We start from the raw sequence: 12,015 nt of genomic DNA, 5'->3' as shown, positions 1-12,015 counted from the left end.
AGGCCACGGAGCAGCGACCGAGAAGTACATAGCAGTAGTGTGTGTAGTGGTAGATCAATTAGCTATTAGAAGACAAAAAGAAACTCATCAAAAAGTCACAGTATGTCATAAAATGTTATCAAAAATCATAGTCTATCTGTACATGTATGTAGGTTTTGTCTGTACATGTATATGTGATTGTGTCCTTCAGATATCCCAATAATTGTGTGTCCAATATATTTTACACTAACCAATGACATGCATTGTCCAAGTTGGGGCTATTTGGTAAGAATGTGGTGCTATAACAATGCACTTTACATGTTGGCCTGTTACTCATTGCAATTTGGATTCTCGCGGTTCAATATTAATACACTTTGAATATTCGAGCGATAGTGTTCTGTCCAGCAGCGAGGTATAATTTACTTGGGGTGTTACACAGAACCATCTTAGAAAAAGTAATTTACAACTGTTAGAAAAATATATTTGTTTTAAAGCATGGCAAGTGATTGGATGAACCATGTGTCAATCAAAGCTCTCGCCGCAGACAGTCGGGTGAAGACTTTTCTATTGAGAAAAAGCTTCAGTGGTGTTCTTTGCTCTTCTTTCAGTAAATAAATGCTTTCCAACTCTGATATAAGTGATGCTATTGCAGCATCTACACTGACCTCTTTAGGAACTGCCATTATTTTTTAGAAGGACCAGTCGCCTCCAGGTCCTCTCGCACACAGGCACACCGGTAGCTGCAGTTGCTCTTCAGAAGACGCTGATTGGTCCAGCACTGGCTTGCAGGACATATCCTTATTACTTGGAGCCTGATAAGATGGAATTGTGTATGATATGCGATCCTTCTGTGGTCTTGTGACATCGTGAAAATCCGTCTGCAGTACAAGGTAAGGATGCATCCAAATTCACCTCCTTGGAGTCTATGGGCAATGAAGGGTTTTTAACAACGCTGCAAGCAGCACTTCTGGGGGCCAAGTAGGCACTGCACTATTTTTTTTATAAAAATGTAGGTACAAATGAAACAAAGTTGCTCCTCAAAATTGTATAACTGACTTAATTGATACACTTTGACCTTTAGTTTATTTTATTTTACTTTGTACACATTTGACCAAAGAAGCCTGCACACTAATCACTTGTACTCTCTTTAATAACAATGTATCAGTCCTCAGACCTTCTTTGGTAAAGTTAATTTAGATCTTTTTTACTTTAACAAAGTAAGTACAAGTAATTGACGGTATGTATAGTTCCTCGGGTTTTCAATCGTCAAAAGTTGTACAAAATAAAATAACTGAAGGCAAATTTGCATCAACAAAGACGTCACAATATTAAAAGCAACTTCCTTTAATTTGAAACCACATTTTATATGCGTTACTACTTTATTTGGTTCTAGGTATCTGTCAGTAAGACTTTCCAATATGTTCATAATTGTTACTTTTTAACAATCTGACATTAAATAATTGAACGATCAACAAATGTTGGTTTAACTATTGTGGGATGACAGTGTATCAAGGATGGCCACCAGGTGGGAGTATACACTTAGCAATCTCCGGCAGTGTAATCTGTTTTGGAGACTTGAGCTCTGACTGTTTGGTAGCCAAGTTTAGAGTCTAAACAACCTGTTACAGTAGATCACATACTCAGTCTTGTAAATACTGTAACTGTGAAGGAGGAATGAGCATTTCAGATGCTTAAAGTCGTGCCTGCATAGCAAAGATCTGGCTAGTGTAATTGAGCTCTATAATGCGTAAAGTGTGTCTGCTTTCGACTAGTAGAGGGAGGGGACTTGGTTTCCAACATTTCTGGGTTTAGTTTAGTGTAGCAGAATGTTTAAAATTCTGGGAATAAGTTATGTGGGATGGATTTGTGCTTGGTGGAGCACCATTAGTATATGATGTGTGTATGAGTTGGATATGGGTGTGTGTGCTTCCTCTGGGTCTGTGGGATTTTGGCCCATAATTCCTGCAGCTCTCAGGTCACAGCTCCTTTCTCACGCACATATTTGGCATTCCTTCCCCGACATGATTACCATACACCTTCCACTCTGGGTTTGGCTACGCGGAATATTTCCATCATTCCCGAGTGGAACTAGAGCAACGTTCCAGAAATGAACAACTCACCCCACCACCCCCTACTCACTCTTCTTCATCCCACCCCCACACCCTGTTTCCCTCCCACCCCACTGTCTCCCCCTTGTACCACCCCCTCCAGCACAGATTCCTGTTGCCTTGCAATAGGATTCCTCTGGAACAACCCTTTTTCCCCCTGAGTCAGCTGTTTGTGTCTGCCGGCATGATTGGGTCCTTTGGCAGCGACATCTCTTCAATGACCTCCCGCTAGGAAGGAAGGGGATGCATGGGAGGGATAGGGGCAGGATAGAGGAGAGGAGCAGCAGCAGCAATGAAATTATAACTCACTACTGCATGTTACCCTCCACTGTCCTGTCTGATGTTGTATAATTATGGCAAAACTTTATAATGTGGAGGTCACTATTGATTTTGAACAGTCAGTGCTCAGGAGGGTCCATCTTAGATTTGTATTTTTTAAAGCATTGTAATGTCTGAGTTTTGAGCTTCAGTGACTTCAACCTGACAAGAACTGTGAACTACAGAGCGGTTCTTCTGCTGCCTTTCTGCTCCTGCCCCTTGTCTCTATTAGAAATCTCCCGATTTGATTTTAAAGCACTAAAGTCATCGAATGAACTGTCTTTCTTTTCATCTATATAATGCCAACAGATAGTGAAGAAATTGTATTAGGAGTGGGCGATGTGGATACAATCTATCACAGTAGATGCAATTATATATCAAGTATTGTAAATTCAATAAATTAGTCCTGTGCACTGATTGATTGCGATATTGCCAAGAATGATCAAGTACAACCAGATATATTAGAGCGATAAAAAGCGATTTAAACTGTATGGCACAATCTCTGATGAGTGACAAATCTATACTGTATCATGGTATATCTCATCATATCACCCAACCCTACCGCGATCACTATTTCTTTGAGCCCAGAAAAATGTCTTGGCTTGTTTTGTTCAACCAACAGTTTAAAACCCAAATATATTCAATTTAGAGTGATATACAGAGAAAACAACCAAACCCTCATATTACAGTAGCTGGAACAAGCAAATGTTGGTAATTGTTGCTTAATACATGACAATTATTACTTAACAAAATAGTTGCCAAATATTTTTTGTCGATCCACTTATTCCAGATGTGGCTTTGAAGCCAGCCACATCTGGAGGCTCGGCACACTTGAATCTCTTTCTACAATATATTCTTTGACAGAAAAGAAAGCATGTTAAGAAGCAGTTTAAAGAGGCTGTGAGACACAGGACATTTTTCTGTTTACTGAGTCGAGAAAGACACAGTTACACACAGAGCTGAAATAAATAAATGAAATAATTTTATCGTAATAATTATAATAACCATCATAGTAAGATTGCTTATTTAGGGTTGCTGTCTTCTTTTATATATATAATATATATATAACTTTCAATAAATTGTTCCCTTTAATATTTTTTCTCCTGTGTGTATGTTGAGACTTTGGTTTGTTCCACTGAATGTCCTGGTAGCAGCATTCTGTATCCACGGTATCGCACAGGAGCATCATCCCCTGGGTCGTTTCTATAGCAATGCTCATAGACAAGGCACCCTCCCCGCAATGCTCGCCCCTGCACTTGTCATCCTCTGCACCTATAAGCTGAGGGTGTTGTGTCCCTGGGGGAGTGGGGGGAGGAGTCACAAAGAAGGTCTCCAGTTGTCTTTGGTCGGTTGTTGGTTTGGTTTGCTGTGATTGGCTTGCTGTTTTTGGTGCAGCTTGGTTTTTATACATTCCAGTTCCTAAAGCTTCAGTCCCCGCGGTGAGTTGTCACGGGTTCATGCAGGGACTGGATGGTCCCTTTCCAGAGTCCCTTGTGATCCAGCTTCACTCATGGTTGTTGGTGCACTCACTCACTCACACACACAAACAAACACACACAATCCTACATACAATTTCTTGTCTTCTCGTTCTTACAAACATGCGTTTATTCAGTAAGTCACTCACTCGATCGTTCCCTCATTCATCATTTTGTCAGCGGTCTCACAGGTTCACACCAATTTAGCAGTGAGACAAATAAGTGCGTCACATGTCAGCAGTCCATTGTTGGTCCATTGGATCTGTGAAGATCACTCTATCCCTTTGTCCACTCTGCTGTTTTCCCATCCGGTTCTTCCTGTTTTCCCTTTATCCGTAGGCTAAGCACCCACTCTCTTGTTCCCACCCCTTGTTCTATCTCTGTATGGTCCAGTTGTAATCCCATACATGACATGGTCCAGCTGGTCCAGAACAGGAGACACGAAGACCTTGTGGGTTTTGTGGTATTGGAATAAAGGCCTTCGTAGAGCATGGGACTCTGGCTGCCCGTCAGCTTCCCTGTCAGTATTTCTGGCCTATGAATGGAAGCAGAGCAGGTCCATAAAGCTTCCAGTGATAGCCCAGTAATGGTCCAGTTGGCCCAGTAAGGGAACTAAAACTAAGAGGAATGATCACTAACTAGTGGGCTGTAGTGGCAAATTAGTAGGTGTAAAGCTAAACCCCATGAATGATTCATCAAGTTTCTGGTCAATGTTTGTCCCAACAAAGAGAGGTGTTCAGTCGTGTGTGACAGAGGAGATGACTGGGTTAGCTATTGGCAGGCTCAGGTCAAGGCTCTGGATGAAAAGACAGTGGATACTCGTGTTAGCCACTACTAGCGGGGCCCGGTAGCGCGCACCCGCTTGCCCCGCTTGCTGACGGTGGTGAAGCGAAAGGGGGTGGTGAGGTCGGGCTGCTCACCAGGCGGGAAGCGCTTCATGAAGTGTACGTCCTGCTGGTTGGGGAGTGTGTGGGGACCACGGCGAGGACGTCCTCTTTTAGTGAAGCCCACATACCAGCCTGTGTGGCGCGCTGACATCAGAGCTGTGTAGTGGTTTTCCAGAACCTTTTCCACAAAAACGCAGTCATCGCTTCGGTTACTGGCCTTCTGAGAGAGCAGAGAAACCACAGGTACCACACACACACACACACACACACACACACACACACACACACACACACACACACACACACACACACACACACACACACACACACACACACATACACACACAGATGCACAGATTGGGAGAAACAAAGAGAGGCTGGTCAGGACACTTTAATATAATTTGATTTTTGATAAACATGTCCCTGAAAGAAAGAAGTCTCACCTTTCCGACCAGCTTCCCGCGGCGGTTCATGCACAGGTAGAAATTGGTTTCTTTGCCCCGGATTCTCACCTGGCTACCAAAGGTATCAGCCTCCACTACGAGCTGGGCTTGTGAAGGGACAGACAGAGGGACAGACAGACATTAGAGCCGCAGGCAACGCAGAAAAATACAGTATGTTGTGTTTGCAGGATGTCAGAGGTTTATTGGGTTGTACCACACAAATGTTAGAGGATAAAGATAACGCTAACCCAGATTAAGAGCTCACTTAGTTTCATGTTGAGATAATTCCATTGCAGTGAACAACATTCAAATTAACACGAACGAGCCCACAGCAAGTAGTGTCAGACTAAGTGTGGCACAGATTACCAGCCACCATTAAATCAGATTTGGGATTTTAAATCAGATAAGGCATTCACAATAAATCCCAGTTTTAGGATTCATCGTTGCTATTAAATGTGCTGATAAATCACAGGTCAATGTGAATGTCTCTGGCTGGACAGATGGTTGTCAGATAAGCTCGGTCACACACATGGATGTGAGGCTGCTGACCACAAATGGGGCTCGTAAATAAGATAACATCCAAAACTAGACAGAGCACGGTGGGCCGAGAGGAGCGGGCGAACAGACTGAGTGTCTGAGATACTGTTGTTTTAAGGTGAGTGCATGTGTGTGTGCACCTCTGTGTATTTGTGTGTGTGCAGGTGCATGCATGTTCATCCTTCCAGGCAATACCGCTTCACCAACAACACATCTTCAGAGAGCGCTTGTGCCTGTTTAAAAATAAATCCCTAAAATGGTTCCTACATGACCTTAGTCAACAAAGGGGTCAAGAGAAATCAATACCTCCCTCCCGCTTGCCCTCTTCCGCTCTCTTCCCCCAACTCTCCTCTCGTCTCCCTTCTGCTCTTTCACTTCATGTTTATACCTTCATGCCCCCGCCTCGTCTATGCGTTATTTCTTCTCTCTCGGCTCCTGGTTCCTCTGTGTAATGCCTCATTGCCATAGTTGGTCAGTTTTGGGTTGGATTGTGCAGTTTAGGGTGGTATTTGTCTACAAGCAGACATGCTTTTGTGTCTATGGTCCCATCTATGGCTTGAAGTGGCGTGACATGTTTGTGAATCGATAGGATGTGCAATAAGAGCGACAATTTGAGCACATGGAGAAATATGAACTCCAGCTTTATGGCGTGGCTTTCTTCTGCCCATTGATTGTGTGTGGTTTAAGAATGGGTTAGACATCATTACAGATGGAGAAAGGTTGAAAAGAGGAGGGAGTGGGGGATGGACAGAGTCAGAGTGTTTGAGGATGGAGGGAGGGACGGAGAGGAAGCCTGCTGTTTTAAATCCAGAGGAGACCACAGGGAGGATGAGAAATCAATGGAGGGATCGATGACGGAGATGAGTTTCTAACACTCTACCTGCCAGGCTTTTCCCACTAACTCACACTTGTTTTCACTAACACCTTCTCTCTCTCTCTCTCTCTCTCTCTCTCTCTCTCTCTCTCTCTCTCTCTCTCTCTCTCTCTCTCTAGTGAATCATTGAGTCAGCAGCCAGTCGATGAGGTCTTTGTACTCCCAAGACAAGCTCCACTGCCCCTCTGCCAAAAGCCTGGGGAGGCATGTGTGTGTGCTTTTGTGAGTGTGCCGGCACAGTTGCATTCTGTATCCGTTCATGCATGCACTTGGTCAACCCTCGAGTCTTTGTACTCGCAGCCGTTAGTCTGTGTGAGTCTGTGCATGTGTGTGCAGGGAAGCATCTAACTATGTATACACTGACTCACACGTACCAAAGTGCCTGAGTTCTACTGTGTGTGTGCGTGTGCGTGTCTGTGTGTGTGTCTTACCAAATTTGTCTCCATCTTCTCCTCGAGCGCTGATTCTGCGTCCCAGGACCTGGACGTGTTTGCCGCTGGTGCGGCTGTAGAGCTGGTAGACCCGGTGGTGTCGTCGACTCATGGTGTCCCGCACCTGTGTTTGGTTCTCCACATGCACGCTGAAGTTGACCCCATCCACACCAAGTACCTGCTGAGAACACACACACACACACACACACACACACACACACACCAAGGCAGACACGTACCCAGAGGTTGGCATATGTATACATATACAGAAAATCATAAACAGGCTTAATAAAACTGCACGTAGTATCAATATACAACATTTCCTTTGTATTGTTGGAACTCTCTTTGTCAAGCATTCAGACACTTACCTGTAATGGATTGCACATCACCAGCAACATCTGGATACATCTAGAAAAAGTGGAAACAGATGAATTTAGAAATATGTAAGCAACATTGAATATTGGAAGAGTTATGTGTGACACCATCATTTCCATCTCTTTCATCTCTGCTATTCTTTCTGTTCAACATCTCTTTTCCTTATTGGGTTATTACTCACATTGCTGTGTGTGTGGCTGGCACAGAGACATGACATACAGACTGGCAGGCAGATGTCCAGGGATCGACAGACAGACAACACCCAGAGCAGTGTTTATTGTTACGCTACCAGCCTTTAGTCCAAACCCACTTTCTGACCCGTTCATGACTTTCGCCACACCAAAATCTGGCCTCCAAATGACCTGATTGGACCGTGGCGAAATGGCAAACATACCGAGACAACTAGAGCATGTTTTGATTTGGACATCTAAGGGACTGTGCTGGCTTATTTGGCTTCTCTGTGTATGTAGACAGCTGGGCTGGACTACAGGTGTATGCTACGCTGTGATGTGGTTTTGGAGAGCAGCAGAAAGTGGTCACATTTAGAATGGCTATGAATGAGTGATATGAGCTACCAAAGCGTGTGGAAAGGTTATTTATTGGGGAATTTTTCTGTATTATTTCCTATTACTTACTTATCCTTCTGATCTGTACCTTCACAGACATTTATGATGGAAACAGCTGGTTCCAGTTACAATAAAACATGTTCACTTCTTCACAATGCTTCAATTAAATTTAGACCTTGACCTTGGAGGCATCATGTTATTGACAGCTTTAGTAAGGGAGTGATTGTGTTGCGCAAAATCTACTCTGGCAGTCCTTGAACTGTTCTGAATTAGTGGCTGAAGACATGAGGAAGTTCAGAACCAAGTGTGTGGGCTGAAAAGCAATTCTACGAATTGTGTCTTTCCCCACCTCATCTTCTATCTCTCTGCATGCCTCTTCTCTCTCTCTTTGTACTCTACTCTTATTCTCTGACTTGTTTTCCTCCCTATCTCCTCTCTACTTTATACCTTCTCCCTCCCGGTCTTTCTGTCCACTCTACCTTTCTCCTATCGTTCCCTGCCTCCAATCTTCCTTTATGTTTGGGGTTAGCAGGGGGACTCCTTCACACTGTCATGGGCATGCACACAGATGTGCAGATGTGCGCATGGTGTATGTGTGCGTACAGGAGGAACGGGCAGCTGACAGCTGGGCCAAAGCAAAGACATACACACTGCTGAGAGAGGGAGATAGTGAAGAGAAGAGAGAGAGATAAACTGAGAGATACACAAAGGGATAGGGAGAAGGAAGGTGATGTCAGAATAAATAGAGGGGAGATGAAGCAAGAGAAGGCTGACAGATAATAAGAGAGGTGAGCGATAACATCTGAAAGAAGATGCACAGATGTGAAAAAGGCTACAGATACATTTTCTAGGAAGAAGGAGAAAAAGCGTCAAAATGAGAGACAGAAGGGTAACCACAGAGTGTGGCCTGGCGTGAGAAGTAGACAAAAAGATAAATAATTGGGATGAAAGAAGAGGGGGGTTGAACTCATGCACATCGTAACACATGTCACTGCCTCCTGACTAACACACACATACATATGCTTCCTCTCTCTTCCCTCCTCCTTCTCAACATTTCTTTCCCATAGCGGTTGTGTTGGCCCCTGAGTCGTTGTAATAGATGCAGATAGCCTGGGCAATGCAGCATGTTGGCCCTCACATTTTGCCTGCGCAGCCGAAAAAACCTGAGCGCCTGTGCATTGTGAGGGCTCTCAGCTGTTAAAACACCACGGCTGCACTGCTGCCGAGGACACTGCAGGAAAAGTGCCTCGGCACTGGATTCCCCCACTCCCACAAAAACCACAGACACTCCATATTATGCCAGCCACAGAGAGAAAGAGAAGGAGAGAGGAAAGAAGGAGACAGGATCAACCGGGGGGTGGGGGAGGGATGAGAAAACGAGAAAATAAGAGAGTGCCGAGTAAAAGTCGGATAAAGTAAAGACAGAAGGAGGTATGGAGAGAGGGAAAGCCCGGTGCGCCTTGGCCAGCTGCCAAAACAAGCAAGCGTCTGACATCATAAACCTGCGTCCCAGCAGATCTACCATATGGAGACTGCGGTTAGACTAGCAGGCCTCAGTACCGAGGACTGGGCAGGAGCGTGGAGTGAGAGCGGTCGGCCTGGTGGGACTCGACACAGAGCAGTGGTTTCAGCTGTGTGTAGCAGTGGTTAGCGTGGTAGGCCAACACTGGAGCAGTGGGCTTCGGCACTGTGCGAGCGTTTCATATGTTCAGCAGTGAAGAATGGTGGTTAGGCTAGAAGGCGTGTGTGAGTGGTATCAGCAGTAATAGAGCCTATGGTGGAGCAATTGTTAGCTGAGCAATAACAGGTTGTTGTGGCATAAGGCTCTTTGGCTTGAAGACTTTCAGAATGATCACGTTGGTAAAACAGCAAGTGAAGAGGCTGTGGTAAAACTGAAGAAAACTGCAAGAAGGAAATGAATAGAAAGATGATTGACTCTGGAAGACCTAAACTAAAACCAGCAGACTAAACAGTAAGACTGCTCCTCCTTTGATACTGCCAGGGGCAACATCATTCAACAGTTATTAATTCATACTTGTTTTTTTTTATCTCAGCAGGTATCTGTGAAAAAATGGGGTATAGGCAAGATAAGAAGACAAATGTAGGCAGTGAGGTGGTTAAGTGGAGAGTGTGAGGGAGATGCAGACGAAGAGAGAGAAAGTCAGGCAGACACCAGCAGCAGCACACACCCTGTCCAGGTTGTGTGAGGAATGAGAAGTATCTGGAGATGACTGCCATCTGGGAGAAGTACAGCCGACACAAAGAAAGAAAAATAAATCCCTTGGCTTTTAACAAGACACACCTCAAATGGGCAAACTCAAGCCCCCTGAGTCTGTATCCTCCTCCCTTAGATTTGCTCTTGGCACTTTATCATTTTCCTATCCCACTAGATAAAGCCGGTGTTATTTGACTTAACTTCAGAAATATTTTCAATGGGAAAACAAAGAAGCATTTTCTTGGCAATGGAAAAATGCCTTTTTCTAATTCAGTTTGGCCATCCCTAAAGTAAGTGCAGATGGTGATGGAGATGTTTATGGCAGGTTTTATGAGTAACAGGGCCCTGACTCTGACCCAGTGACCCTGAACTGTCAGCCAATCAAAACAGGGCCTTCCGTGGCATGTTTTCTATGGGGACTGATGAGGAGTGATGTAATCGTCCTCTCCATCATCTTCATCTCTAGCTATGCCTGTCAATAAAGTAGTTTAAGTAACTGGAAAAAAAAGAGATAGGACCCACGTACATAAATACAATTATTACATGATAAAGTGATAAAAGTGACTTACAAGACGGTCAGCGTGGAAAGAAGGGGCCACATTGCTTCCCCCCTCCACTATGGAACTTGTCCCAGAGACAGTCTCCTCGCTCGGTCCAAGCCAGTCCGACAGTCCAGAGAGTTTCCTCCTGTGTTGTGAATCCGCTCGATGTTGTGCAGAGTCAAAGAGTCCGCGGACACTCCCGTTGGCATCGGCGGAGCCGTGCCCCGGTTCTCCCGGCGTGCGTAAATGCGCGAGCGCGGGCAATGTGGGGTGTGATGCCGGGGGAACTGTGCCACTGTGACCGCCGGGCAACCTCTAACAGCTGTCCAGAGTGGCGGAGAGATGGATGGGCGGGGGAGCAAAGGGGGAGGTTAGGGCTTTAAAGGCTGCGCGTCCCCGACACGGAGAGGAACAGGTGAAAGCGCGCTCACGCGTCACAGATAACCAATTCCAATCGACCTTCTTGACCCTCGCGGCGATGCTCGGCCCTGTGAGGAAGATGCTGTGCGTGCGTAATATTCTGCGTAATCCAATGAGAAACGTTTCAGCGCAGGGGCAAGCTTCTGGTCACCAACATTAATTCTGTATGATAGAAGAAAGTGGTAGAGTGTTTGTTCCGGCACAGGCAGGAGTAGCAGGCAGGTTTAGTACCAGCAGAGCAGGGTCAGGACGTGGGCTACCTGGGATGGGTGATGGAGCAAACCGTGAACTGGAGACGGGGGCTCTGCGGGCGCAGGGTAATGCAGGGTCATGACTGCGCCCCCACGCTGGCTCAATGGGGTCTGTGTCTCAGGTGACACCGAACAGTGTCCGACAGAGCGAGGGTGATAAGGTCCCAGAGTGGTCCAGCTCAGAGGGGTATGGGGAGTTCTGAATGAAAATGGGAGGTGGTAATACAGGGGAAAGAAAGACGAGGGAGGGAGGGGTGGCTGTAGAGGATGGGAACAGCTGTGACTGGGTGGCGGACTCAGCCACCCGCGACACAGCTAGGAAATGACAGCCGCACTTTGCACCTGATTTTGCGGACTTCCCCGCTTGCCTCAGCCGCTGGTTACCGCTTTGCTGCAGAAGTCCTCCCTGCGCCCTCTCGACACGATACCAGCCCAAACACAGCACGATGACATCACCTCCAGAATGTTTGAAGGGGGAAAATGCAATCCGACCTTTTTATTTATTTTTTTAAACGTAGAAAGTTTAAGCAGTTTCTCTGTAGGGAGAAAAAAACGAAAGTCTCTTCGTTCCGAAAAAGCGAAATCCGCGCTGCA

At 45.5% G+C, this 12,015-nt stretch overlaps 1 protein-coding gene across 1 annotated transcript; it reads right to left on the bottom strand.

Annotated features, from left to right (window-relative positions):
• Positions 1-4,714: 4,714 nt before the first annotated feature.
• fgf18a (fibroblast growth factor 18a) lies at positions 4,715-10,809 on the bottom strand (the record flags this gene model as incomplete). The annotated part of the gene is made up of 5 exons (XM_079228762.1): positions 4,715-4,987; positions 5,211-5,317; positions 7,053-7,233; positions 7,421-7,460; positions 10,778-10,809. 5 exons carry the CDS (start codon positions 10,807-10,809, stop codon positions 4,715-4,717), a joined length of 633 nt encoding a protein of 210 aa, XP_079084888.1.
• Positions 10,810-12,015: the final 1,206 nt, after the last annotated feature.

This window comes from Taurulus bubalis (genome assembly GCF_910589615.1).
Source record: "Taurulus bubalis genome assembly, chromosome: 13".
Classification (NCBI taxonomy): domain Eukaryota; kingdom Metazoa; phylum Chordata; class Actinopteri; order Perciformes; family Cottidae; genus Taurulus; species Taurulus bubalis.
Note: the sequence above shows the minus strand (reverse complement) of the source record. Positions and strands in the feature narration are given on the sequence as shown.